Raw genomic sequence first — 27,957 nt, forward strand, 5'->3', positions numbered from 1 at the left:
GATTTCTACCCTCCAAACTGTATTTGTTACGGTGACTTTATCAAACCTTTTTGATTAAGTCCTCCTCAGCATAGTTTTCTCTAAAAACAACAAATAGCGTAGTTCTGTCCTCAGAGATGGCGCAATTACATGTTCCTTTTTCGTGAAAATGATCCGTCCGCTTCAAAGCTCATTGTATAGATGGCACTGCGGACGGAGTTTTCCCATTTCCTATTTTCCGTCAATGCAAGTGATGAACCAAAACACTATTTTCACTGTTGTTACAATATCATCATAATGAACTAGTTAAGTTGAGTTTCTTTACATTATCATTTTTGAATATATTCTTGTGTTTATTTTGAACATTGTGGATAACAGTGGTAAGTGAATGTGGTGAAAATATTCCGGAAAATGGTCGGTATTTCACACTCACAGTACCTAGGTTTATTTGGTTTTTCGGTATTTGCGTTTCACATTGGCATCAAAATAACGATTACCTATTTCGAATTGATAACGTTGAAGTTTGGGCTATGTTGATAATTGAAGCCTAATATTTTATTTTTCAACAATAATTTCACTATCACAAATCAACAGTTGATTATATATGGGCACTAAGTAAACAAAGAAGAAGGTATGGAGTATAGGATATTTGCCAATTTGGAAATTTTATTTTGTTCTTGAATTATTATTGTGTTCTTGAAGTCTCAACACTGAATGCATCTTGGCAAAGTTTCCTAATTATATGAGTGATTCATAACGAAATTACTTTCTTTGTTATTATTGACATCTAAGCCCATTGAAGGTCATAGGTCAACGTACTTCAAAATCTTCTAGAAGGACCAAATTTGTTTTGAAATAAAAAAAGATGTGGATAAAATATATTTTGCATTAGGTATAGGTGACTTTATGTTTATCTTAATCATTTCAACATGAAACAAAAGCCTTCGTTTTGTTTTGTTTTGAGGAAATAGTGCGATACCGAGTAACTACGTGTCGTGGAGAAAATTTTCTCTTCAACTATAAAGGTTTTTTTATTCAATCCTCTATATACCGAAAATGTCATTTTCTAATTATTCTTCATAATCCTCATATTCAATTACATATTTCTTTTTTTTCTGAAAGTGGCTAAATTTGAAAAGCTGAAGCTTTTTGGCTATATAACTATACTTACATAGAGTCCTACATGTAAAAAAAAAGTTGTGATCGATTCAAGAACAATATTTTTCACAGAAATTCTTCGGAAAATCAAATTCAATTTGGCATCCTAGAAGAAAATCACGAACATTGCAGGTTTTCCGACATTTTGTAATTTTTTTTCGGAGTTCTTCTCCTTTTCTGAATTGAACACCCAAAAATACTCTGATAAGATTTTTATTTCAAGGTTTACATATAACTGACCACATTGGAATATTGTTCAAAATGACGTTGAAAAACCTGTATTGTCCTGTATCTCGCTTATGCTTCGAAAATGAGGTATGTCATAAGGCAAAAATGACCCGGTGTCATTTACCGATCAAATATGTTTGTCTAGTTGAAACACGCTGTGTATAATAAAATTGGAAATAAATTAGGGAAGAAATTGAATTTATTCCAAGATTTCGAGACTGCCACCTGTCGGCGAATGTTTGAAACTACGGGTAACTAATGTAAAGGTGTAGATCAAAAATTATAATCTATGCTGTAGATCTGACGATTCCAGTAACAATCCTCATAGAATCATCGAGTATAATATCAATTTTATTGACCTGAGCACTGTTGAACCAAACAGTACTCAGCAGCAGAAAAAACTAGTAAAGCCAAAGCTGCCGTGTGATGGCATCAGCACCCCATGAAAAACCAGCTAATTTCTGAAGTATATTATTCCTCGTCAATATCCTCCTGTTAATATTTAACACTCTATAAATCAATAAAGAATCTAATTTTAATTTTTTATTTTATTATAGAATTATTTAGTATGGAGAATTGAGAGATACAATATGTTGTAAAACAATGAAAATGATTAAAAGTAACTCTCAATTTTCTATATTTTTGTTGATTATTCAAGTGGAAACAGGATACTTCTGTTTTATTTGGATCAGGATATAAACGATTTCTAAATGTTGGCTGAAGGTATTTTTCCAATTTTGACATAAGTATAAAGTGACACTTTTCACAACTCAATTGATGAAGAAACGAATCTTGCTTCCATAGCAGCGGTGTAAAAAATCAAATAATTTACGTCACTATAAACGATTGGAAAGAAATCTTCGAGGGAGACTTGTAGGTATAGACGTTTTTGGTATTTTTAATTTGAATTCATAGCCACATCCTATTCAAAATAAGACAAAATATTTTGTGAAACACGTTGGGAAACACTATTTTTCGTATTTCGCGCCCTTTTGCGCAACGAGCGAAGCTTCATACATTACCAAAAATGATGCTTTTCCCAAATGGTTGCACAAATAACTATTTCCTAATTTCGAAATATCAAGTGACACTTTTTAAAACTAATTGACGTTTTTGAAACCGTTACGAAAAATTAAATATTTACGTCACTACAAGGTTAGTCTTTGACTCGTACAAATATTTCAACAGTAGCTTCTTGAGGTCAAAAGAAACACTTTTTTCCCTTACTATTTTTTCCGAATCGGCTCAGTGTGTAAAATACAGACTGTTGAAAAACCATGAAAAAATGTTATTTTTAGTTCTCACGAATTGTTTTATCCAATGAAATGAATTTCGGAATATAGTTTTTCATTTATCATTTATTTGATGTATTCGAACACAGGATAAAGATAGCACCCACGTCTTCCAGTTTTCTCATTATGACCATTATGTACCATAAAAATACCAAAAATTCAAAGAACCCGCAACTCTTGAAACTTAATCTCATTAATTGAAAAATTAAAAAATCTGTGAAATTTGAAGAATTGGGTACTTTGGATGAATACAACTCTGTTTAAAAGATCTACAGATGTGTAGAGTCATAGATTTAGCTAGTTATTCTGAAGATAATTTTGTTTTTCCAGGGTGGCACAGCCCATTATGAAAGCTTTAAAAGGCTATATCTTTTTATCAGAGCCGAATCGGAAAAAATGGTATAGGAAAAAAGTTTTTCTTTCGACCTCAATAATCTACTGTTAAAATATTTGTACGAGTTAAAGACTCACCCTGTATAAACGATTCAAACGAGTCTGTGAGGGACGTTTTGTATAGTCGTTTTTCAATTTATTTGAATTCATAGTCCTATTCAAAATTAGAAAAAATATTGTGCGCAACACGTTGGGAAACACTATTTTTCGTATTTCGGGTTTTTTTACGAAACGAGCGAAGCTCATTACGAAAATTGATGCTTTTGCCAATTATTTTGTGATTTTGACATATAAAGTGACACTTTTCAAAAGTAATTGACGTTTTGACGTTTCACTTTTCGTAACCAGTTACGAAAAGTTAAATATTTCGCAATTGATGATGAAAACATACTTGCTTCTATAGCAGTGATAAATCATATTTCCGTCACTAGACGATTTAAAAAGAATCTGCGAGGTGCGCTTGAATAGGCATTTTTGGTACTTTTAAGTTGAATTCATCCTTTTTAAAATTAGAAAAAATATTAGGTATGTGCAATACGTTGGGAAACATTATTTTTCGTATTCGCGTTTTTTTGGGGCTCACTACGAAAAATAATAGTTTTCCCAACTGGTTGCACAAATAACTGTTCCATTAATTCGATATCAGAATGGCAAAAAGCCAATATCATCGGCATAAATAAATTTTTCGGATGACGTATCAGTTAAATCACATAAATATAAATAGGGAATATTCCTTCTGATGAAAATTTTGTATATTTTATGAAATATCTTTGAAACGTCACCTTTTGAAATAACCATTTCAACCTTTTTCCAAAAAAAATTATTCTCAGTACTTAAAAATGAAAAATAAAAATGGGTATTTAAAATTTAAAGCGTTTCGTTTCTATTGCACAAGTTGGCAACATCGACCGAAATATGCGTTGATAATAAAGGACAACAAATATACTATCTTGATGAGATAGACAAAGATGGCTGTCTATGAAGTCTGCGACGAACGAGGAAGGTGGTAAAATTTTATGGGATTTTTATGGCCGGTTGCTGTTGAAGCTCTCCAGTGCGTACGCGCCTTATAGGCTGTAAATCAACAGCTGTTATTTTATAAACAAGCCATTGTTCGTTATTCGTTTTATTTTCTAGTAGGCGCTGCACAGAGGAGTAAAGTTATTATCTAGCCGGCGCCGGCCAAAAGTCAATTTCCAAAAATGCATCAGAAATGGGAAATCAATCAGAATAGTGGGTGATTCTATTCAATGGCGTAAATCGTTTCCCTGATCATCAATTAGCGTTTTCGTTTGTTTTCGAATCAAAAATATCTCTTTCAATGCATAGTTCAGTGCTTCCTGTATTACCTCTCAAAATTTTATGAGACCAACTCATTATGGATTATGAGAGACCAGGTATGTATCTATGCGATAGCGTTATATTATTCATTAAAATAGAGGAGGCAGCAATAAAAAAATTAATATATGATAATTTTATGCTTCTTGTTATTGTGAATTTCAACATTCGATGAGACATTTCTTTTACTTCCCGATGAGACCCAATAACTATTTTAATATGATCGGTTGTTCTAGTTATGTAGTAGATAAATTTTCAATCAATAGCCGCCAATAACCGCCACTTTGGCAAATATTGATTTTTCTTCTTCAGCTAATCTGAATGAAGAATCAATAAATTTCAAAATAAAGTCGGAAAATGGATTCTATACAGGGTGTCCCGTAAAGACCACGTCAAACGAAAACGGAAAGTAGATCAGAATGTGCTTTCTCTCTTGCGGAAGCTACAATTAAATACTTTTCGAATCAGTTTTTTTCGTAGATTTTGTTGAATGATTACTTCAATTCATGAAATGAAAAATACCACAAAATATTATACAGGGATTCTGAAAAAAAAATTAAAATTCATGTTCTGAAGGAATTGTTTTTTTGTGCTGAATTCTATTTGACGTATTATAAAAAAAAGACACTAGACCTTTTCTGCATATTACGTTGAAAAGTTGCCCATTTTGTGAGTATTTCGAAAAGGTAAAATACAGGTGATAACCTTCTTCACGAAAAAAGATATTTGAATGTTTATCGAAAATGGAGCATTTCTGTGAAAAACTGATTTTGTCACCTTTTCCACAAATTCTTTCATTTTGCAGATTCTGCTGTAACATATTGAATAATTCTCTTGAGAAATGTCAGTTAGTCCTTAAATTACTTATAAAATGAAATTATTCTTTTTTTTTTTCTTTAATTGCAATGATATAATGTAATAACGCACAGGACCTTCAACATCAACAAATCTATTGTGAAGAAACTTTACAAAAATATCAATAATAAAAATTCAGGATTCTTATTAGAGCAAATGCTCAAAATGACCGACCTATTCGCTAATACATGCCCTGCATCTATTGAGAAATGACCTTTTCAAACCATACAAACCTCTCCCCGCTATTTTGGCTGCTGATTACGAATGCGGTCCCTAAGTTGTGCTTCATCTCTTATAGGATTCGAATAAATTTCATTTTTTAAAAAACCTCAGTAAAAAAATCCAGAGGATTTAAGTCTGGTGAATCATTGAATCGCATCACATCATATCGATGTTCGAGAGTTCTTTAGGCAAAGAAAAAGAAATAAAAAAACTCAGTTAGTGAATAAGCTTATCTTAATAACATTTTATTGATTTGTTGATTGATTATTTTCAGCAGTGCAAAATGAAAGTATTTATGGAAAAGGTGAAAAAATCAGGTTTTCACAGAAATGCTCCATTTTCGATAAACATTCAAATATCTTTTTTCGTGAAGAAGGTTATCACCTGTATTTTACTTTTTCGGAATCCTCACAAAATAGGGAACTTTTCAACGTCATATGCAGAAAAGGTCTAGTGTCTTTTTTTATACTACGTCAAATAGAATTCAGCACAAAAAAAACACTTCCTTCAGAACATGAATTTTAATTTTTTTTTTCAGAATCCCTGTATAATATTTTGTGGTATTTCTCATGAATTGAAGCAATCATTCAACAAAATCTACAAAAAAAACTGATTCGAAAAGTATTTAATTGTAGCTTCCGCAAGAGAGAAAGCATTTTAAGTGAAAAAATTCAACATTTTCATAAAACATCAAATATCTCGATAACTGTGAGACTTTCATATGAACGATTTTTTCACATCAGGTAGAGCACATTCTGATCTACTTTCCGTTTTCGTTTGACGTGGTCTTTACGGGACACCCTGTATATATGGAGCTATTTTCCTTAGTCAAAGACAAAATGTCATTTTATGCCATCTGGAGTGACCATGATTATGAAACAAAATCTTTTCAGCCTTAGGTGCACCCAGCAGTTGCCCAGTTTCAACAAGAATTTGGAATTTTTGGAAAATTGTCTAGTAAATCGAGATAATTATTCCGGAGAGCAGCAGAAGAATATTGAATATTAGGTAAAACAATTCAGGCTTTACCGAATAAATTTTGCTCGAAAATTTTCAAGAGAATCTTGTAACATAGATATCTTGAATAGATTTTTTCTTACTTTCAATCCGCTTTATTCTGGCATGAGGCCAATACCGACGAAAAAAAGCAAGCCATTTTTGAACGAGAAACTAGCCCTACTCCTCTCTGTAAAATCATCCAATCAAACAACTCCTCAGAAGACTCTGACTCTGACTCTGTCCGAATCGATTTATTGTGAATAATCAGATGATTAAGGAGAAATAAATCAATTTCACATCAGGTGATTGATTGAGTTTGCCATTTTCTTATTGTAAATCGTAAATAAATTATTATTTTATTAAGGTGGATTATTGTTTCTATTATCTCACCCAAAATATAGAAAATTATGTCGATATGATTGGTGTTTAAAATCTATTGAATATTTGAAGTTTAGGAAAATAATTTGTTTAACTCCTTAGTGGTGCAAAACCCTTTCAAAAATGATAAGATTGTTTATTATTCGCAAGATTGATACCAGAGGTCCTAGATTTTTTATAGATATTTTTTTCGTAATCAACAGTCTTGAACAAACAGAATATGGTTTTTAAATATTTTTGGCCGACTAGACTTGTCATTTACCCCTCTGTGCGCTGTTGCCGAATCGTAAACTAGAAACGAAGCGATTTAAATTTTAAAACCTTATATTTAAAGAATGATTCTGAATAGTTTCCGGGGTGCATTTGAAAAATTCATGAATGAAACTCATAATTATTCAGTTCAAACTTGCATATGCTGTGATAACTCAAATTGAGGAGAATTCCCCATTGAAAGGAAGGGGAGATAATACCGAATATACCGATCCTTGTGGAAGTCCATTCTTTAAAGTTTTCAAATTACTCATTAACCAAAACACGAAGTCTTCGATCAGATAAGGTATTTTCTATCAAATTCTACCACATTTCAGATGACTGTGAATTTCAAAAACCGGACTGTGAGAATGTGTCCGTTAAGAGGAGTACCAGAATGTGGGGTGTTGCCAGAAAACTTGAACGATAAGTAGATGTTACGAATATTGCAATAGTTTCCACTTTCGTCGAAAAGATGGCAGCACTTAACGAACGTCTTCTTTCAATTCGACCAGGATACGAATTGCAGCCAATGGCGATACTTTTCGAGAAATTTTTTCATGTGGAAATTCATGGAAGAGATAATTTCACCTCGGAATGTTAATAACATGAATGAATATTTGTTCTTCAATAAAAAAAAATTTTTTTATTTGACGAATTAAAAAACCTCATAAATTAGTGGTTTCTGACGTAAGATATTCATTTTCTCTTTTTGAACTGGCCACTAAAACAGTGTAGGCCCCTCTTAGAGATTTCAGTTAGTAGAGTCAAATGTGTTGCTTTTTAAAAATGAGAAGCGTATCTAGCCACATTTGCTATTAATCACTCAATAATAAATCTAATCCAAAGGTTGATATCCAGATTATTATAAATTCCGAAATGAAAAAAAAAACATACACTGCACAAAAAAATTAACGACCATTATGGAAATCTCAAATTTATTCTACAACTGAAGGTGTTCTCAATGATAATTATTTTTATCAGAATTATGCATGCATATGTTATTCACTTTCAAAGGTTTTCTTCAATACAGATGTTTTTTCCCAGCAGGAATAAAAAAAGATGATATTATCAGATTTTGAATGTATTGGCTCCATTCTAAAATCAGTTGTTCTCGATCAATTCTAGTTCTAGTGATAGTTTTTCTTTCGTTTGATTTTCTACACTCGATTGCCACGCAACGCGAAACACGAAATTTGACCCAAGAGGAATGTGCCCAATCGGTAGTTTTGCGAGCAGAAGGGTGGACATACACAAGAATTGCAGAAAGGTTTGGAGTTTCCCATACAAGTGTGTCCAGAATGTTGCAGCGATTCAGGTAGGAGGGAGGTAGGGGAGACAGGTATGAATGTCCGAAGACCAGGACAGAGTAGACCACGGGTAACAACTGCCATTCAAGAACGTTACTTGAGAGTTTCTTCGTTGAGACAACGGTTTGCAACCGCTCGCCTCCTTCAAATTCAGCTTGAGCAAACTCATGAGGTGCAAATTAGCACTCAGACAATAAGAAATCGCCTCAGAGAATATGATTTGAGGCCTCGTGTAGCGGCAAGAGGCCCAGCTCTCACCCCAGCCCATCGAAGGGCGCGTTTGGATTTTGCGAGAGAGCATATCCATTGGGAAGAGGCCGATTGGGAAAGAGTTCTCTTCACAGATGAGTCTAGATTCTGCTCTACCATTGTGATCGACGTACCCTTGTATACACACGTCCACATGAAAGATATGCTCAGTGCAATTTCCTCAATACTACTGGTTTCGGGGGAGGATCGATTATGGTATGGGGTGGAATATCTCTGACTGCTCGCACAGACCTAGTGGTCGTTGATAATGGAGCTATGAATGCTGATAAGTATAAAAGAAACATTCTTGAAGAGCATATGTAGTGCCATTTGCCCCATACATTGGTGAAAATTTCATTTTTATGGACGATAATGTCAGACCCCATCGTGCGCGCATCGTTCAGGAGTACCTTGAAGAAGTTGAAGTCTCTCGAATAGAATGGCCAGCAAGAAGTCCAGATCTCAATCCAATTTAGCAGGTTTGGGACAACCTCAATAGAAGGCTGAGAAGTTCAGAAAATCATCCAGCTACTCTTAATGACTTAGGAATCCAACTCGGAGAAATCTGGGAAGGATTGGATCATAACATTTCAAGATCACTCATTTTGAGTATGAACCGTCGTTGCCGAGCTGTAATTAACGCAAGGGGTGGAAATACCAAGTATTAAATCACTTATCAGCATTTCAGTATTTTGAAAATTGTTCATTTCTCTTCTTTCACATAAGATTCGGTGAAATCCTGAATTTTTCTTCCATTTAATGTGTTTTGTTTCGTTCAAAACCTTCCCGAGAGAACATAAAAAATAAGTTATAAAGTTAATGTAGAGTTAACTTTCATTAAAATTGAGATTTTCAGAATGTGCGTTAATTTTTTTGCGCAGTGTATTTAATTCGGGAGAGAAGTGACTTTTCATGGCTCGTAGCGGGCAAACACAGGCTCGCCATGAAAAGTGACACTTCTCCTTATGAAATAATATATGTATAATACTATTAACTGAATTTTGGGACAGTCTGCATATTACAGAATTTTAATTTATTATTATTATTATTATTTTATTATTTATAATATACTACAATTCTGCTATTCCTTGCGCACTACCAACGTCGTTCAAAACCATTGAACCCAAAAACTGTTTTGAGTTCAATTTCAATGTTCAAAACAATTTGTAAACAATCACATCCCAACTAACGTATTTAACGTTTCTATTCTTATATAGGATTCGAAATAGTCTACTATCATTCTCCGAATTTGCGATTTATCTTCATCTGGGGCTTACATTTCTCAATAATTCAATTGTTTTTGAGCAGGATAGGAAAATTACAATACGACAAAATATGCAATATTTTATTATGGAGCGAATATCAAGAGCACTTAGCATTTAAAATGTAATCAAAACAACACACTTGTTATTATATTCAAGGGCAAGTTATGGTATCATTGGAGGCTTTCAATTTTCAAATTTAAGTAGCCTGCCATGGTCACATTATCCTTCATATTTTCCATACAAGTATAAATTGGCGTTTGTCACGTGTTATAGGCTCACAGATAAAAATGACAATGGTTTGCATTCATCGATGGCTTAAATATTTGATAGATAATGCTGGCCCTGCCAATAAATCGTTAGAGATTAGGTTATATTTGGTGAGCAGCGCGATGACAGAAGAAAAAATTAAATTTATTTTCTTTTGGACCTCGTAAAAATAGATTGCACGTTAATTGCTTATTATCGTCCCATCAAGGTTACGCTCCAGGACTCTGCACCAAAAATGACTCATTAGAGGTACAATATCGAGGAGAACGATTTTTCAATGCAAAATAAATTCTATTATATTTTTTTAATAATTATGAACCTACACCGACACTCTCCATTCAATAAAAATCCTTCGATCCTTGTCACATTCCAAACGAATTTGAACAGGGTGTTCCAGGAATGGTTCAAAAGATAAATAATTTTCTGGGCATATCTCCAAAGAGGAAAATTTATATTTTTCTGAGTCTGAAAAATCACCCATAATTTTTACCAGGAAAACGTGAATAGGTGTTATGAAATAATTCTTGAAAATTTGTCTATTGTGCTCTTAATCAACGTTTCACAAATTAATAGATTGAATAATCTGCGATAACCATTATGTCATCAATGTACCTACTGGTACTTATATCTCTGCCATTATTAGATAGCGCTCCTTCCTTTCTACCACTTGATAGTAAAATTAACTTTATTAAACTACCATGTGTAAAATAACAAAGGCCTATCTATCATTGCGCGCTGAACGCAAGACTTATTTGCGTATTTAACGCAATCGAGGTTTCATTGCAGTATTGCACTAAGTTTTGTTGTTTTCAGTGCGTTCGCATGAACGAATTTCGCAGAACTTTGAACCGTTATATTGCACTTAAACCGGTTTGTTTGAGTTTATTTCCATAAACAATAATCAGAGAGTGTTTGAAGTTTCAAGAGATTGAAGATTTTTTTGGATATGACTAGAAGAGGTTTACGAAATAAAAGATGGAAATACGGTCAGTATGTTTTTGAGTTTTTTTATTCTGAAACATAGTGAGGAATTGATTCCCATACAATTATAAAAATATTACTATTATCAAGGAGATATATCTCCTTGACTATTATTTCGTTGGTATGCATAGAAAACTTAGATCGACTTTCGGGCCTCTATAATTTAGGCTATTCCTAAGCGTTTAAGGGTCCCCTAAACGTTGGTGAAAACGAAATCATAGGTAAGAGTCACTTAAATCGGCTTAGCTATTCCTTAAATTTGAGGGATCGTTGGTGAAAACGGGCATTAATCTAATACCTACCTGTGCATATAATGGAATTGTACGTTAGATAAAATGAAGAACGTGGCCTTACAGCATATTTTAGATTTCCTTATGCACTGGAAAACTGCTGCATGCTCAAAGTTGAAGGAACTAGCTCCGCAGGCGTTTTCTTGAGGTCTTAGCAAGGCAAGCTTTTAGAAGCTTGGGGGTGCCCCTCACCCCTTCCGCTCCTGGGTGCTCCAATAGAGACATCTATAGATAATTAAGATCTCTCCTGCCATTGAGTATTAAATCTAAATAAATATGAGTTTAATACTCAATGCTCCAATGCTTCAAGGAATTGTCGTTCCATTTTATCACTGCACTGTACTGATGAGGGACAGTAATCCCGAAACCGGTCTACAGTTTGTGTTTAGACGTTTCAGCCCCTTTGGGTATTTCTGCGCTGATTCATGACTAGCTACGCATTGATGGAACGACAATTCTTTGTAGGTATAATTGTCGTCTCCATTTTTGAAGAAAGATAATTGTAGAGGATGAAGAGTGGCGAAGACTTACCTTACTCAAAGCAATATTCATAAAATATTTTGTGGAAAGTGGAATCATTACATTTAATGTCAATATTTTATGATATTTTCAAATATCGCTACTTAGAATACGAGAGGTTTTCCACATAAGCTTTGCCCCAAACAATTATAGCTTTCACCAGTCCCTTATCAAGAGCACTTCGGCTGACAAACGAATGTCAGGCTGATATTTTCGCAATATCTATATTCACTTTGAAGAAATACTTCGAATCCCAAGCTCTTACCAGTTCTCCAACATCTCAAATCTGATCTTACCCATTGCCCAAAATGAATTTTGGAAAGTATGAAATATTGGAAAATTCAATTTTATGGATGGGTGCTTATACTGATGCGGGTGTAAATACTTTTTGTTTGTTTGTTTTTTTTTCTCTTGTATAGACTTGTTATTGGAAAATATTTTCCGTAATTGTAAAAATGGCTTTGCCGTATGATCAAATAAATAAGTAAAAAAATAAATTACTACCAGTAATGTAAAATAAAACCAATTGGTTTCAAACTGAAAAATAATTCCCAATAATATAATATAAAAAAAATTATGGTAATTTTATTTATTTTAAGTAGGACATCTCTTGATTTCTTATGTTCTTTTTACTGTTTCTTCTGAAATGAGGACATTGAATTCTTTATGAATTTTCCAACGATAGAAAATATATATGGTTGTTTAAATGCGAGACTACGGAAAAAATTACCTCTTGATTTTTTTCACATTGTTCCACCACAACAAAAATAATCGAAAACAGTCATATTACCGAAAGTAAACATTTTCAGGACGCTTTTTCCTTTATTCCAATTCTGGGAAACTATGCGAGAACATATTTGACAATAAAATAATTTTTGTATTTAATTATGACAGCGCTTAGCAGTTTTCAGACATATATTTGTTGATATTGACATCGACAGGTATTATGCATCTGAATATTATGTGTAACAAGGCACAACTAGTAGCGGCTCCATTTTGGCCGCCATCAGAATATTTCGGGAGTGAGAGGGATGAACGTGATTTGGTTGTTGAGAAGTAAGAAATTGAAAATTTTTGTTTGTTACACTGCCTGAAAAGTTTAATAGGTGGGTGGTGTTATTTGGTTTTATTGCATTCATTGATTAATATTATTTCACAAACGATGAGATTTCTTTTTTAATAATTTTTAAAAGTTTCAAGAAAATATCTGCTGAATAGACTAAAAGGGAGTGCAAGAGACTTAACCCATGATATGGTCGGGAGATATAATCAGTGGTCCAAGTTTCCCGCACTGAGCTTAGATAATATTATAGATTTTTGCATAAAATGCATTGAATAATAGAAATAAATATAAAAAATATACAAAGGTTCAAAAAAGTAAAAAACATCTCGGAATAGGTGAGAATGACTCTGAAATAGAAAATATGTATTTCATACGCTGATACAGGGTGAAGATTCCTTAAGTGAGGAATCTCCCCTTTTCGTTTGTACGTTCAATTTAGGAACACCCTGTATATCTGATGATGAATACCTTGACATAGACAATCGTTGGTCATTGGAAATTGTTTTCCTTCAAAGTTTTTCCTGATAAACAAACTTATCGTCAAGTCTCTATTAGGGAGACATGAGCCAATTTTCGGTTCCTAAAAAAAGCATTGGAACTCAAAATTTTCATCTCATCATCTCTCTACTTTTATATATCGTTACCTATTTGGACATGATATCTTCACGCGAAAAAATGAGTTGATACCATTTACAGATACAACTTAAGTGGCTTCAGAGTGAAAAAGGGTTCAACTCTCCCGGACTTCCCACATATATGTACATACTTAAGAGGTTTTACACACAAAATGTAAAAATTCATCATGCGCTGAAATTAAAAAAGGCATGTTAACTAAATAAAGGTGTATTATAATTATGATTAATCAAGTTTATTATTTTCACAGAATAACCACCTCATCCTTTCTGACTAATTAATTTTGCACAATTTTCAATTATATTCGGCTGTAAGCTTTTTATTGTACCCTTTAGTTTAGGTACACATACACGGCTAAGCACTCGCCTCTATTATATGTCGGATATCCCGGACCAGCAACATGTTTAGTGGTCAAGATGACTTTTTTTTATGTCTCTTGAGCAGGTCCGAAAAATTTTAAAAAAGAGTTGTACGTAATTGCCATTTTTGGGGCATTCTGGGTTTCTCGCTTTTTTTTCTCTTTTTTTTTGTTGATTTTTGTCAGTTGTACTCATAATCATTAGTTAAGTTCGTAATCTTGTATAGAATTGATCTATGTACTTATAATTTCTGTAATTTTGTTCGTTTTATCTGAGGATACATTAGTGGGTTTTTGTACCTGTTTGTATCCCCTTGGGAATAAATAAATATATTATGGAACTCATTTTCAGGGTCCAAAATGTCAGAAATCTTCGAGGAAGAGTTTTCCTCCACCAGCGCGGAGTCTACTCCTACCAAAAGGGGGAACGTGGCTAGAAATGGACTAGTGAGTGGTGGAAATGCTCAGAGCAATCCCTCCTTGTTATCTTTACTAAGAAGTGTTCTCTTAGTAGTGAGTACGGCGCTCGTTTGTTTTGCCGCAGCGAGGAATTCAATCACATGGTGAGTAGAAAGAATGGTGTTAACAAAGGATTCTTAGCACAAAGTAGAACTTTCAAAGTGGATCGTTTCAACAAAAATCACCTACAGAAACATTCAAGTCAAAATGACTAAGTTCGAAAAATCTTCTTTAAAATAGATCCTAGGAGTTCTAGGTTCTAGGAAGACCCTAGATCCTCTGTATAATTGGAAACCTACGACAAAAACGTTAAATCGGGAGAAACGATCACAAGTTATCTTGTGATAACTGGATCAAATATGGAAATATGTAGCATTGCCAGGTTTCAGAGAATGAGGTTGTCTGCTGTAAGTTTGTGAGAATTTAGGCTGGTTTTAACACCACTACTTATTTTCTCTCTTGCATGCCCTTTCATGAAAGAAAACTAAGAAAAGTTTCCATTTTTGATACACCACAACTTATAGAAGTATTCCATATTTGACCCCACGTTTCTTTACAAAATATTAATAGAGGAAGTGGTCCCAGTATGAACCTCCCTTTTGTTTTTTTTTTTCACTAAATCTTGGGATCTTACGAATAGATATCCAATAAATGACACACTGCAAGCTCAGAGGTTTACCTATGCTATATAAAAAAGGCATTATCCAAAAAATTAAATTCAGGTGGGATTTGTGTGAAAAATTAGGATAATGTACATATCTACATCTGGATCAGACTTCGTGTAATATGGGTCCCCTAGTGAATAATTGATAGGTAACAGTTTGAAATAGGCATGCTGCATCACGGTCATCAGGAACTAATTTTCCAATTTCTTCGATAACCATATCCTCATCGTCTGGACAAACTCGTGACTTCCATCCTCAGATTCGCTGACCTCATTGTTTTTTTGCTTGAGGTTTTCTTTGTTTGTTGTCTCTTAAGCTCTTGATTCTGAAAAGACTTGTCGTTTGGTGCCTGTTTTCTTAGACGTGCTGATGCTGGATTTCTCTAACTCTTCCGAATATTAATCCTGTCCCATAATAGGACCACGTAAGGGGCCCATATTACCAACGTTCCATGTGATTCTTCAATGCATCTTATTTCTTTTCCATTCAGTATTTAGGTTAGTTTTTATTGTGGAATATCAACTACTGCTCACTATTCTAACATGCACACATCAACAATCCAGATTCGAACATAAACGTTAACAAATACCACAATCATTTACCATTAAACAATTTTGTAAATACAGAAATAAACTTATCGCCTCCTGTTTCTACAGAAATACAATCGAGACTGCGCGCATGTTACAGTACGGAATTCATAACTGCGCATGCTCTAGTGGAAATATATTGGGGACCCATAATAACTGCGCTCATATTCGGACCACTTCTTCTATTGAATTGATGTGGCCCATACTTGATTAAAATCCATAATTGAACTTAAAACAGATTATACGATTTTCACAAAATTAGTTTTTAAACCACGACACGTATTTGCTGTCACAATAGCATCTTCAGGTTCAGATGGGTGAAGGTAAACTGAGTTTCCCTTGTTTTAAGTTGGAATATTAATATATGATATTCGTAGAAAGTGTACCCTTTTGTATATTTGTTGCATCTTTTGTAAACTAAACTCCCTATATAATTCGATTATGATATCAATGATCAAAAACATTTCAATTATCTATTGCGAGAGCTACATATTTTATACTAGATAATGATTTCATATTAGCCTATTCGGGGACATATCAAGCTCAAGCATAAAGTACCTACTATTTAATCATGTTGATTTCTCCTGACATTGGCAAAATCGTTCATTGAATTCTCCTGTATCCGATACGGTGTATGTACTACCTCGAGGACAACTTCAGAACAAGTTTGCTTGACTACTGAATAATAATGTGAGTTAGTTGCATATGGTTCTTTCATATAATATAATGTGGAGAGGTGCTAGCTTTGTGTCGAGAAATATTACAATGTGACATGTGTAAACGGATTAAAAATAAGGCAGAAATCACTTAATAACTCGATGAAAGTAGTGGCCAAGAATTTTATTGATCTCTATGAGGTTCATATATTTGTCATCTAGGATAGTTCAAGCAAGACTGTTCTTCCACTGTAAAGTATTCAATTCTGAAATCGTCGAAGACGATAACCGATAACACATGTTAAAATTCTGACGATTACCACTGCTTCACGAATCAAATAGCCCAGACAATAAAAAATTCAACATCCTTGCAAAGACCGTTTATTTTCATCACAAGCCGACAGATGAGCAATTTATTTGACAACCATGCTGTCAATACGACGTGTTGACAGCTAACTAAGTGTATCGTCTGTTGGCCTGTTGATGGTGGATGCAAGAAAATGCATTCCCTTCTTTATCTATCTTGGGTGGGTATTCCAGGTTGATAATAAGGTGGTAATGGGGTGATATTTGATGGGTGGAGCATGATGTGGGCAATAAAGTAGTAGCAATGTTTAGTGCGAAAAGTGCCACTTTTCCGCACTCAAAAAAGTTGGATAAACTACCTGGCCTTGAGATTGTGTGCTGACTCATGTACACCACCAAAACTAACTCATATTTAATTATGAGCCATTACAAAGCTCTTGCCGATTTTTGTCGCCAGCTCTCGGACTAACCGTTTTCGAGTTAGCTTAGCCACACATGCTTAAGGCAGAGCTCAAAGTAGAAACCCAGTCTAATGTACATTCATCGCTATATATCTCAAAAACGTTCAAACGTAGAAAAAATTGCTTCGGACGAAATTTGTGGAAAATGTTATACACTCTACAACTTTTATAATGAATGCGAAAACAATTTGAAGCCCAGGAGAGGAGATAATTCAAAAAAACTGATTTTTTTGTGACCTTATGGCGAATTTTTATTGTTTCTGCTTGCTGAAACTGTCAGCTTATATTTTTTCTGTCATTCTTGAAACATTAGCTTCGAAATAAGAAAAAAACCACCGCGCTCGAGAATGTACACGTGACTTTTTTTCCTGCAAGTTTTGCGCCATCCCACACATCCTACTCACGCTTAAATTGTCAGATTAAGAGAATATATACTTTTCAACATGTTATTAACCACATATTCAGGGTGTATTTGAAGGTGAGGCTTTTTTTTAACAGAAGGTAGAACTGGTCGAAATGAAGCGTTTCACCAAAAATCACCTATACAGAACTTACAAAATGACAAAGTTGAAAAAAAATTGAAAAGGATTACTGAAATAGATCTTAATACGCCCCTTGACCGGTTGAATTATCGCAAAGCAATGGAAAAAACTTATCGATTTGACCATGTGGTTTCGTTTAGGAGATATTGGCACGTTCGATATTTACGTGGTAATGAAAATGGAAACTTAGGATTACCGAAATTTTGCTCATTATTTTTTAGTAACTTACACGATTTTTTTGAAATGGCTCATTTCGATACCAACTGACAGAAGAGACTTAGAACACAAGTGTGAAAAAAAAGAATATTAATTCGAAATCTCACCTATAAAATTCGTCTAAATTATTCACGAATTTTTTCACAATGGGCATCACAATCTTCTTGTTCGAACATTCCAACAATCGTCGTAAAAATAGGATGAAATGGGGAAACCCGAAACATCATAGCACTTTTTCCACATAACTAACATAAGCACTAAGAAATTTCTTAGTGCTTATGTTAGTTAAAAAATTTTTGAACAATTACCTACTGTTATCGCGCACCTCTGAAAAATAGCCAAACAGTTCTATCGTTTCTCTCCTTGGGAACACGTTCTCCATCCTTTACTCTGAGTACAGATATCTGCCAGTTCAATTCCTTTTCATTATAGTTGGAGAGCCCAAGAGGGAAATTCGGGATTTACACGAGCCACGAGCTTGTCAGATTAATATAAGAGAAGATACCCTGGACCCTGTAGAGTACCTATACCAAAAATTAGACCTGTATATACGGGGAATTGTATATGACAGCCCGTCAGAATAGTAAAAATAACGATCATTGTACATACTCGAGCGTGCCAGTTCGAAATATGGTGTGTTTTCAATGATGAGGCTTTTTTTGATAGAAGGTTGGACTCATCAAAATAAGTCGTTTCACCAAAATTTGTCTATATAAAATATACGATGGCTGAGATACAACCCCTAGAAATTCGACAAAATTTCATTGAATTACAAGTACGGGACTGTGGAAGGTGACTCTGGCTTCGGAAAAACGATACAAAACTTAAACATATGGCTGGACAATGAATGGTACAGTACCAAGTTCATCGGATTAGATGCATCAGGTCACTTTTGAGAGAATCATAATTGTTGTATCGTGTAATTTAGAGAGAAAAAAATGTAGAAAATCGAGGCAGTTTTTCCGAAGCCAGAGTCACCTTCCACAGTCCCGTACTTGTAATTCAATGAAATTTTGTCGAATTTCTAGGGGTTGTATCTCAGCCATCGTATATTTTATATAGACAAATTTTGGTGAAACGACTTATTTTGATGAGTCCAACCTTCTGTCAAAAAAAGCCTCATCATTGAAAACACACCATATTTCGAACTGGCACGCTCGAGTATGTACAATGATCGTTATTTTTACTATTCTGACGGGCTGTCATATACAATTCCCCGTATATACAGGTCTAATTTTTGGTATAGGTACTCTACAGGGTCCAGGGTATCTTCTCTTATATTAATCTGACAAGCTCGTGGCTCGTGTAAATCCCGAATTTCCCTCTTGGGCTCTCCAACTATAATGAAAAGGAATTGAACTGGCAGATATCTGTACTCAGAGTAAAGGATGGAGAACGTTTTCCCAAGGAGAGAAACGATAGAACTGTTTGGCTATTTTTCAGAGGTGCGCGATAACAGTAGGTAATTGTTCAAAAATTTTTTACAAGTTATAATTTCGGTCTGAATGCATAAAGTAGCAATTTGGCAACAAAGCTTGTTTCGAAACAAAGATAATTTGTTTTTTTTAAGTATTCCTCTTATCTTCCTTGCTATCAGATCTAATTTATTTTTTGTTTTAAGAGTGAAAAATAAATCATGCACTCAAGGGTTAATCAAAATGCCACTTACCGGATAGTATTTTGCATATATTCAAAATACGGAACTTAAAATGTTATGTTATAAGTGTTATAGCTATTTTCATTTAAAATACGAATCACAAATTACACTAAAATGTTAGGTTATGCAAAAAAGAAAGGACTGATCCAGATCAGCCTATTAATCAGTGAAAAAATTTCTCTTATGAACAGAAGAATTTCTAATCACAATGTAGTACTTGCATATCAGACAAACTCCATCACTGCAGTCGCGTAATATGATATGGCATCGTGGACGTACAATGTTGAGTGCATTCGATTCTTTATCCTGACATTCGTACTAATCATGAAAAGGATCACGCCTAAACAGTGAGGCAAGAATTAATTCAGATGCATACCCCCCGCTGATATGAATATCAACAAGTGTTACGATCTGAATTGAACTAGCCAATTTGCCATCGTCAGGTCCCTAAATGGAATACGCTCCATCGTAGAAAAGCAGATGCTAACCATGGTTTCGGTTTCATTTGACCTCGTCAGAGCAACATAGCTTCTTCTCCGATGGAGAACATTTGGAATTGATGGACCCTTATTAAATACTGGCAAGCGCTACTGAGTACTACCCAACAACACAGTTCTACACAGTAACACAGAGCACCACTAATCATTTCCGATCTTTTTTCAACTTTGTCGTTTTGAAATTTTTGTATAGGAAACGCTTCATTTTGATTAGTTCTACCTTCTGTGAAAAAAACGGCCTCACCTTCAAATACACCCTGTATAGAAGAAAATCGCCATTTATAACTCAAGGTCGGCTGGACTGTTTGTTATGAAATTTTCTTTCTTGCGTTTGTCTATGGCCTACATGATTATTTGAAAAAACATTGAAAATTGATGAAAAAGTGGTCATGAAAAATTAATTTCCTTTTTTTCGAGTAACGACACTACAGCTGTCGCTATGGTTAGTGTTGCTGTGAATGTTTTTTTGTATCGGATATTGCTGCGGTGATGCTACATTTCTTGATATTGTTATTTTTGTAACATCTGAGTTCAAGTATATTTTAAATATTTCTACAAAAGCATAAGAAAAGGAAAAAAGATTTTGAGGGAAACTCATTGAGTCTTTCATTCCGATATTGCCATTAGATTAGATGGCTCTGTATATACATCGAAATATAATACAACTCATCAGATGTCCAAAAGATCTGCAGCAATTTATTTTCTTGAGCATGTGTGTTGGTTGCGTTGGAAGAAAGACTTTTCATGTTCATTGCTTTTAGCACCCTAACCCACGCAGAACGTCTTTATTAAAAAAAAATCTTTTGAACCTAGCACAAAAATGCTCTTTTCCTTCTTATGATGGGCCTTAGGCCTGTTCTTGATGATCTTTTAATTCTCAGTTCTGCAGAACTCACTGCGATGTAGACTGCCAGCTGTCACGCTATCTCTTGAAGGGAAAATAATTTTCCTAGTATAGAATGAGGAGTTAGCTTCCTTGAAGCCCTCTCAGATACTGGAGTTCATTGAAACTCTGGAGCTGGAGGGCGAGTTCAAGTTGACGCAGTGGACCAAACTATAAACTATATATTTATTAATTTATTTTCTAATTGTAAGTTTTCTTGTAGGCATTGCCAGAGGTTTTGGGGAGCTTCTGGAGATTTCTGGCAGGCTCAGTGGGACAAAATCTTAGATAATGTTGGCGAAGACCCGTTCACTTTGTGGGTCTACGGTACGGCGATCCTATCTACCAGCGTATACTGGATATTTGGAGGTATCTACACGATACTAGATGTTACTAACAAACCGGCTGCCTTGAGACGCTACAAGATCCAACCTGGTACAAATGAACCAGTTGATCGCAAGAAGCTTTTGAAGGTAAAATATTTTTCAAATGTAAGCGTAGGTGCTGAATCTTTATTTATAACACAAATTTATGTTCTAAGGCCCATTTTTGATCGACCGAAATAAGGAAGATTTGTATGCAGGAAAATTCGGTATTTTGTTGTACTCTTTAAAATTATTTACTCGCTGTTAGGTCCAAAAAAAAATCAGTATTTGTTGTGTTTCAAAAATCATGCCGTTACATTTCAGTCGATATAAAGAGGTAGGTATAAGGCCTTGACTACTTACTGTTTTTTTGTCGTTCGAATGGCTAATGATGCTGTGCGCATTATTCCAGAAAAAAAGCCATTCAACATCTTTCGAAATGGGTTATTCATAACCATTTTTTCCATTTCCCAGGTTATTTGGAGTGTTCTACTCAACCAATTCGCAGTTGGACTGCCGTGTTCATTCTTCTTCTATTACATGATGTGGTTGAGGGGTCTGGAACCAGTGAGGGAGCTACCAACGTTTCACTGGGTACTTTATGAGCTAGCTATTCATATTTTGGTAGAAGAAGCTGGTTTTTACTACTCTCACCGGTAAGATACCCTTCCGAATGAAAACATTCGTTGCCTTTCTGAAATCGAGAGGTTTTCCGCGAAGATTCCACATATAGGATGGTGGAAAATCAAAACTTTATAAAATGAGGAACATTATCGGTTTTATGTTTGGGCACCAAAAATATTGGGTCATTTCTTCTGTTGTTTTCTTGTGCGCTTGTTTTCCCATTTGGTTACATTTTCCTTTTATTCATTGTCCAACAACTGATATTAAACATTGATTGCCCCCCCAATTCGAATAAACAACAGTTTTTGTATGAGCATTGAATAACAGAACATTTTCCGCATAGATTATCTTATAATTGTGACAAAGATATAGAGTTTCTGCTGAAACTCAAAAGGGGGTCTTATTCCCAAACAATAATTATTAGTGATATTGAATAATGATTCCATGAATGTCATTGATATTTCTGAAGTTGCTTATGTTGAAAGGGAGCTAAAAGTAAATTTTGATTTTCAGTTTTCTCCACTCTCGGTACCTATATAAGACCATTCACAAGCAGCACCATGAATGGACAGCTCCAATCGCCGTCACCGCCATCTATTGTCACCCGGTCGAGCACATCTTCTCAAATCTACTGCCACCTTTCCTTGGTGTCTTGATCATGGGGTCTCACGTAGCCACCGCCTGGTTGTGGTTCACACTGGCTCTCCTGTCGACGTTGAACGCCCATTCTGGCTACCATTTACCCTTCTTCCCATCACCAGAAGCCCACGATTTCCACCATCTGAAGTAAGTACACAGCTATTAGTGTCTGGGTCCTAAGAACACGGACAATGGCGCGATGGTAGATTTTCAAGGTAGCAAGTAAAGGGTTTCAATATGTTGGAGGATGCTAATGCATCTCTGCCATAGAGTGGACCACGTGGGCACCAGTTTCTACTTCGTCGAACCCTACAGGGTAATTGTTGGTGATAGAGACCTACGCCAAAAAGGCTTCTTAATTGTGCCTAAAGGTCCCGCTTGGTTGACCGATGACTCTGTGCTGTCCACAGGGACTGGATTTTGGATTGTGGGTCATCGTTTCAAGCAGTCTGTCCTCCTAGGAAAGGACTGTTTCATAGTGAAGGCTGAACCGCAAATTTTCCTCTGAATGGAGTACGGGAAGTAGTCTCAAGCATTCAAGGATTCTCATTGAGAGAACGTCCTCTAAACCTGAGCTCAAAAAACTTTTGGCCCTTGAGAGGAAACAACCGAATCTGTTGACTGGTCTAGTGACTTGCCACCTGTTCGATAAGTATACTAACTGACAAAGAAACTGCAACACCCAGAAGGAGCTGTTTAAATTTTAAGTTTTTTTGGTAAAACAGTATAGTATAGCAAGGAGTAAATGATTAAAATTTGGAAGAAAAATCGTGAAGGTTTTCTCATAAAAACATTTTTTGTTACTTAAATATTGTAGTCGTCTTTGCAAATTTTTTAAATTTTACAACAAACCATCAGCTGTTCGTCGAGATCCAAAGTCGATATTCAGTTATTGTACTAGATTGCCTATAGTACGTGTACGCAGAATTTATCGCCAGCTAAGTGAATTTGAAAGAGGTCGAATTATTGGTCTACGGGAGGCGGGGTTGTCATTTCGAGAAATCGCCAACCGTACGAACAGAAATCCAACTACTGTTATGAGATGTTGTCAAGCGTGGATTGATAATGCCCAAAATTGAAGAAAAATAGGCACCAGACGTCGAAGGGCACAAATGAAGTTCAAGATCGGCGTCTAAGAATTATGGCCATTAGAGACCGATTTGCGACAACTCGATCTTTGGCTGATGAGTGGTTAGGAGAACAAGGCCATCCTGTAACTGTCCGAACGGTTTACCGCCGTATAAGGTCTTTTGGACTGCAGCATTATCGACCCCATCTTGTGTTACCTCTTACGGTTGAGGAAAGACGACAACGATTACAGTGGTGCAGAGAACGACAACATTGGAATATGGAATGGCATCAGGTCTCTCATCTCGATTCTCCATGGGAGCATCTGATGGCCGAAGAAGGGTAAGACGATGTCGAGGAGAAAGATGTGAACCTCATTTTGATGTTAAGCGTCATGTACAGGGTGGGCAAAATTGGTGATACCTGAACTACAACTTTTTCAACCCAACGAGATAGAGGAAAATGCATGGCACATTACGGTCGGCTTTTTTCGATAAACCTCTAATGCCATCAACTGCATTCCTCTATCTTCTCTTATTTTCGAGTTATAGATCAAAATTAAAATATCAAGTTTGGTCATTATCTCCATTTCTGTTTAAACGAGGATGTTGAAATGAAAACACTATACATATACACTTTTCTATAGCAATCCAGTGGCATACTATGATTTTTTCCAACGGGTATATTTGCTGTGCTATAACATAAAAATGTGTTTTTTTCTCATGTTAACAGTAGTTAAAAATTACTTAGAAAGACTGAAGGTGATGATGATATATTTATGAAATAGTTAAAAAATGACAGTCACTTTAAAATTCTGTTGTCATAAGAAATAACACAACTTTATGTTATAGCTCACCAAATAAACCTATAAGAAAAAATCAGAGTATGCCCCTGGATTGCTATCAAAAAAGTTTCTGTATAATGTTTTAATTTCAACCTTCTAGCACAAACAGAAACGGAGATAATGACCAAAGTTGAAATCGCCCAAATTTGAATGTTGGCCTATAACTCAAAAATAAAATAAGAAAGAGGAATGCACTTGATGGCATTATTAGTTTCTCGAAAAAAGCAGTTCATGTATCACCAATTTTGCCCACCCTGTACACCGGACAGTAGGAGTTATGTTATGGGGTGCTATTGCACATGGAAGTAGGTCACCTTTAGTCTTTATTCGAGGTAACATAACAATACTGCATTCCCTTCAAGAAATAGTGGAGCCATATGTTCTCCCTTACCTTAACCGGCTCGAGAATCCAATATTTCAGCAAGATAATGTTTGATCTCCTGTTGCCAGAGTTAGTTTTGGGACATCATGGGTAGAAGCAGGCTTGGAAAGTTACCCCAGCTCCTACGGACTTTGGCGGCTCTGAGACATGAAGTACAGGTAGCTTGGGATAGTATCCCTCAAGAAGAAATGTTGAGAAGACGTGTTGAGGGCAAACACATTATTAACAAATTTAATGAAACATTTGTAAACCCTTCGTTTTTTTTTTCTCCAAATGTTAATCATTTACTCCTTACCATACTATATATGTTTTACCAAAAAAAAAAATGAAATTTAAACAGCTCCTTCTGGGTGTTGCAGTTTCTTTGTCAGTTTGTATATTTGAAGAAAATGGGACTTGCTTGTTGTTCCTTTTGAAGCTGGTGCAGAAGCACTGATGAACACAACTTGTTCTCCTGTGGTAACCTTACAGAGTCGAGGATAACACAGAACACAGCACCAATTATTCTCCTGGTGAGAGGGACTGCTCTCTATCGACTTGTGTCTTTTTTGTCGGCCTGTCTCAGGGAGTGAGTCTTCCCAACTGCATGCGGATGAACAAAGACCACAAGGCTTCAGCCCGGTGGATGAAAAAGGAGTATTTCGGGTTTATTCACCTTTCGAAAAATCAAACTTCCCCACCAAAAAGTCACTTCCTTTTAACTCAGTTTACAGTCTCTATTCACAACCATCCCCCAATATCTTTTCCAGGTTCAACAATTGTTTCGGTGTCCTGGGAGTGCTAGATCGACTTCACGGAACAGATAGCAGTTTCCGCTCAACGAGGGCATACCAGAGACATATTATGATGCTAAGTTTCCAGCCTCCAAGAGAGGCCTATCCCGAACCAGACACTTGTAGCAAACACAAGTTGGGAAAGCAATAAACATTTAATCGCTTTTTATATGAAAATAGCATGCCGGGTAGACAGAACCTGAAGGAAGAGGTATCATATGAGATATTGGCGTATGAAACGTGGAGCGATCCACGTTTCTTTATTTTTCTAAATTATTGAAAGGATGCTAGTCAGTCGGTCTGTGATAGTGAACAGTTTGAAGTTTTTTTAGGTCGTAGAATTGAATTTTGCATTTTTTTTTTCTGACGTATTAAAAAAATCATACAGTGGTTGAAAAATACTTCAGAAACTTTTCATTTGGAACGAGGAATCAAAAATCTTCAGTGACACAAACGCAAAAGATTTATTTTCTTGGATTATTCAAGTTAAATTTCATCCTAATGGATTCGGGTCATTTCTCCTTCAGCATGCGGTTATCAAAAACAATCCAACAAAGTTTGAAGGGTTTCGAATGACAACCGGTGCATGTTAACAAAAAACGATATCGAAATTTCATAACCGTAATATCGAAATTAGTGGAGAAACTACAGTAAATATAAATAAATAACACTATCTTCAAAAAATGATGATGACTGCGTCACAAAAGGTTGAAGGTAATACTTCTAAAGATAATCACAAAATATTATTACACTAGAATTGAAGGATAAGTTCAAGTATTTCCCGAATTTTACATTCTAAAAAAAATATTATCCACGATTAAAAAATAAATAACATAAATAAACATTTATCATGGCTGAGGAGAAACGACTCAATATTAATTTTCGACTTCGGATGGAGAAAATTAAGAGTTTTTGATGAATCATGCTGATACAGAAATAATTTTAATCATATTCATGGAGTTCAAGTGTTGAAAATCGAAAATGTTGAAATTTTTGAGGAGAAAGCGAAATCGTTAAAAGTCAGTCTATTGATTATACATGGAATTTATTATGAAAATAGATTTGTTTTTATTACGAAATTTAACATAATTGTTAATGAATGCATGAGAAATTGGTGGCGTACTTTTGTCGACCCAGTATGATGTAGGTTTAAAAATGACTTAAATAATTTTTTTGCGGTTTAGTATATTTTGAAGGCTCTAATATTAGAATTAGAATTATATAGTCAAATATTATATGATTTGTATTATTGTTTTTTATTCTAAGTGGAAGGATATGTTTACATAGGTGCGTTTACTTTGTTTACAGATCATTTTAAATGCTATGATCAAACCACCAAAAAAAACTTATGTGAATTTCTATCATTTTTCTTTCGAGGTTGAAATAGCTGATAAACATCTCTATATTCTCTATTACTTTGTAATAATAATAATATTAAATGTTTTATATATGCGTTATTTTTATTATCTTATTTTATGAAGAATCAATTCTTCCCAGTACCATTCATTTTCAGGTTGAAAGGAATACGCGAAAATATAAAACTTTGGAGATGCACAAATATTATCAACATTCTACTCTTCTTGAATACCTACCAACAAAATGCTACGACTAAAAAGCTGGAATATTCTAAGAGCGTTTTGATTCTACAAAATTAAGGACCAAACATAAACTTCTGATCTTTTGAAATGAAGGATGGCCAGATATTTTCATTGGATTTCCTTGGCTTTTCTATTAAATTCCGCCTACATCGCATAGAATTATCTGTTCATATTTAAGATTGATTCGTCAACATCAATATACATTGTAAGTGCAATAATAGGAATAAATTCAGATGCATACCACTAGACTATATGAATATCAACAAGTGTTACGATCTGAATTGAACTAGTAAATTTGCCATCGTCAGGACAACTAAATGGAGTACGTTCCACATAAGAAGAGCAGATGCTGGACATGGTTTCGGCCTCATTAGATCTCGTCAGAGCAACACAGCTCCTTCTCCGATAGAAAACCGCTTGGAATTGATAGACCCTGGCGTTTTTCTACATCATCTAATATTTCTTCCATGTTTCCAACTCTGTCTTTCACGTTTTCAATCTCATCTTTCACATTTCCAATTTTGTCTTCCACGTTTCCAGAAGATAAACTCTGATTTATTTACATAAGCACTCACTACTTTCACACTTTGTAACACTTCGAAATTCACTGTTTACTCGGCTCTATGCAGAACACTGCTCCGAAATCCGCACTGCATATCTTTTATATCGAAACGCCCTTATTCGGGAATATTCCAGCAGAACCGAGTGC

General features: G+C 35.0%; 1 protein-coding gene across 4 annotated transcripts; it reads left to right on the top strand.

The window, feature by feature from the left end:
* The first annotated feature begins 203 nt into the window (after positions 1 to 203).
* On the top strand, positions 204 to 27,107 carry LOC123309552 (fatty acid hydroxylase domain-containing protein 2). 4 transcript variants are annotated; one of them, XM_044892720.1, is made up of 6 exons: positions 204 to 359; positions 14,379 to 14,589; positions 21,179 to 21,428; positions 21,795 to 21,976; positions 22,458 to 22,730; positions 25,627 to 27,107. In XM_044892720.1, exons 2-6 carry the CDS (start codon positions 14,387 to 14,389, stop codon positions 25,799 to 25,801), a joined length of 1,083 nt encoding a protein of 360 aa, XP_044748655.1. In that variant the 5' UTR covers positions 204 to 359; positions 14,379 to 14,386; the 3' UTR covers positions 25,802 to 27,107. The 4 variants fall into 4 exon arrangements, with proteins under 4 accessions (XP_044748655.1, XP_044748654.1, XP_044748653.1 ...); XM_044892719.1 differs by lacking the exon at positions 204 to 359 and adding an exon at positions 4,414 to 4,447; XM_044892718.1 differs by lacking the exon at positions 204 to 359 and adding an exon at positions 10,899 to 11,168.
* The last annotated feature ends 850 nt before the right edge of the window (positions 27,108 to 27,957 follow it).

The sequence above is a fragment of the Coccinella septempunctata genome, chromosome 3, assembly GCF_907165205.1.
Source record: "Coccinella septempunctata chromosome 3, icCocSept1.1, whole genome shotgun sequence".
In the NCBI taxonomy this organism is placed as follows: Eukaryota; Metazoa; Arthropoda; class Insecta; order Coleoptera; family Coccinellidae; genus Coccinella; species Coccinella septempunctata.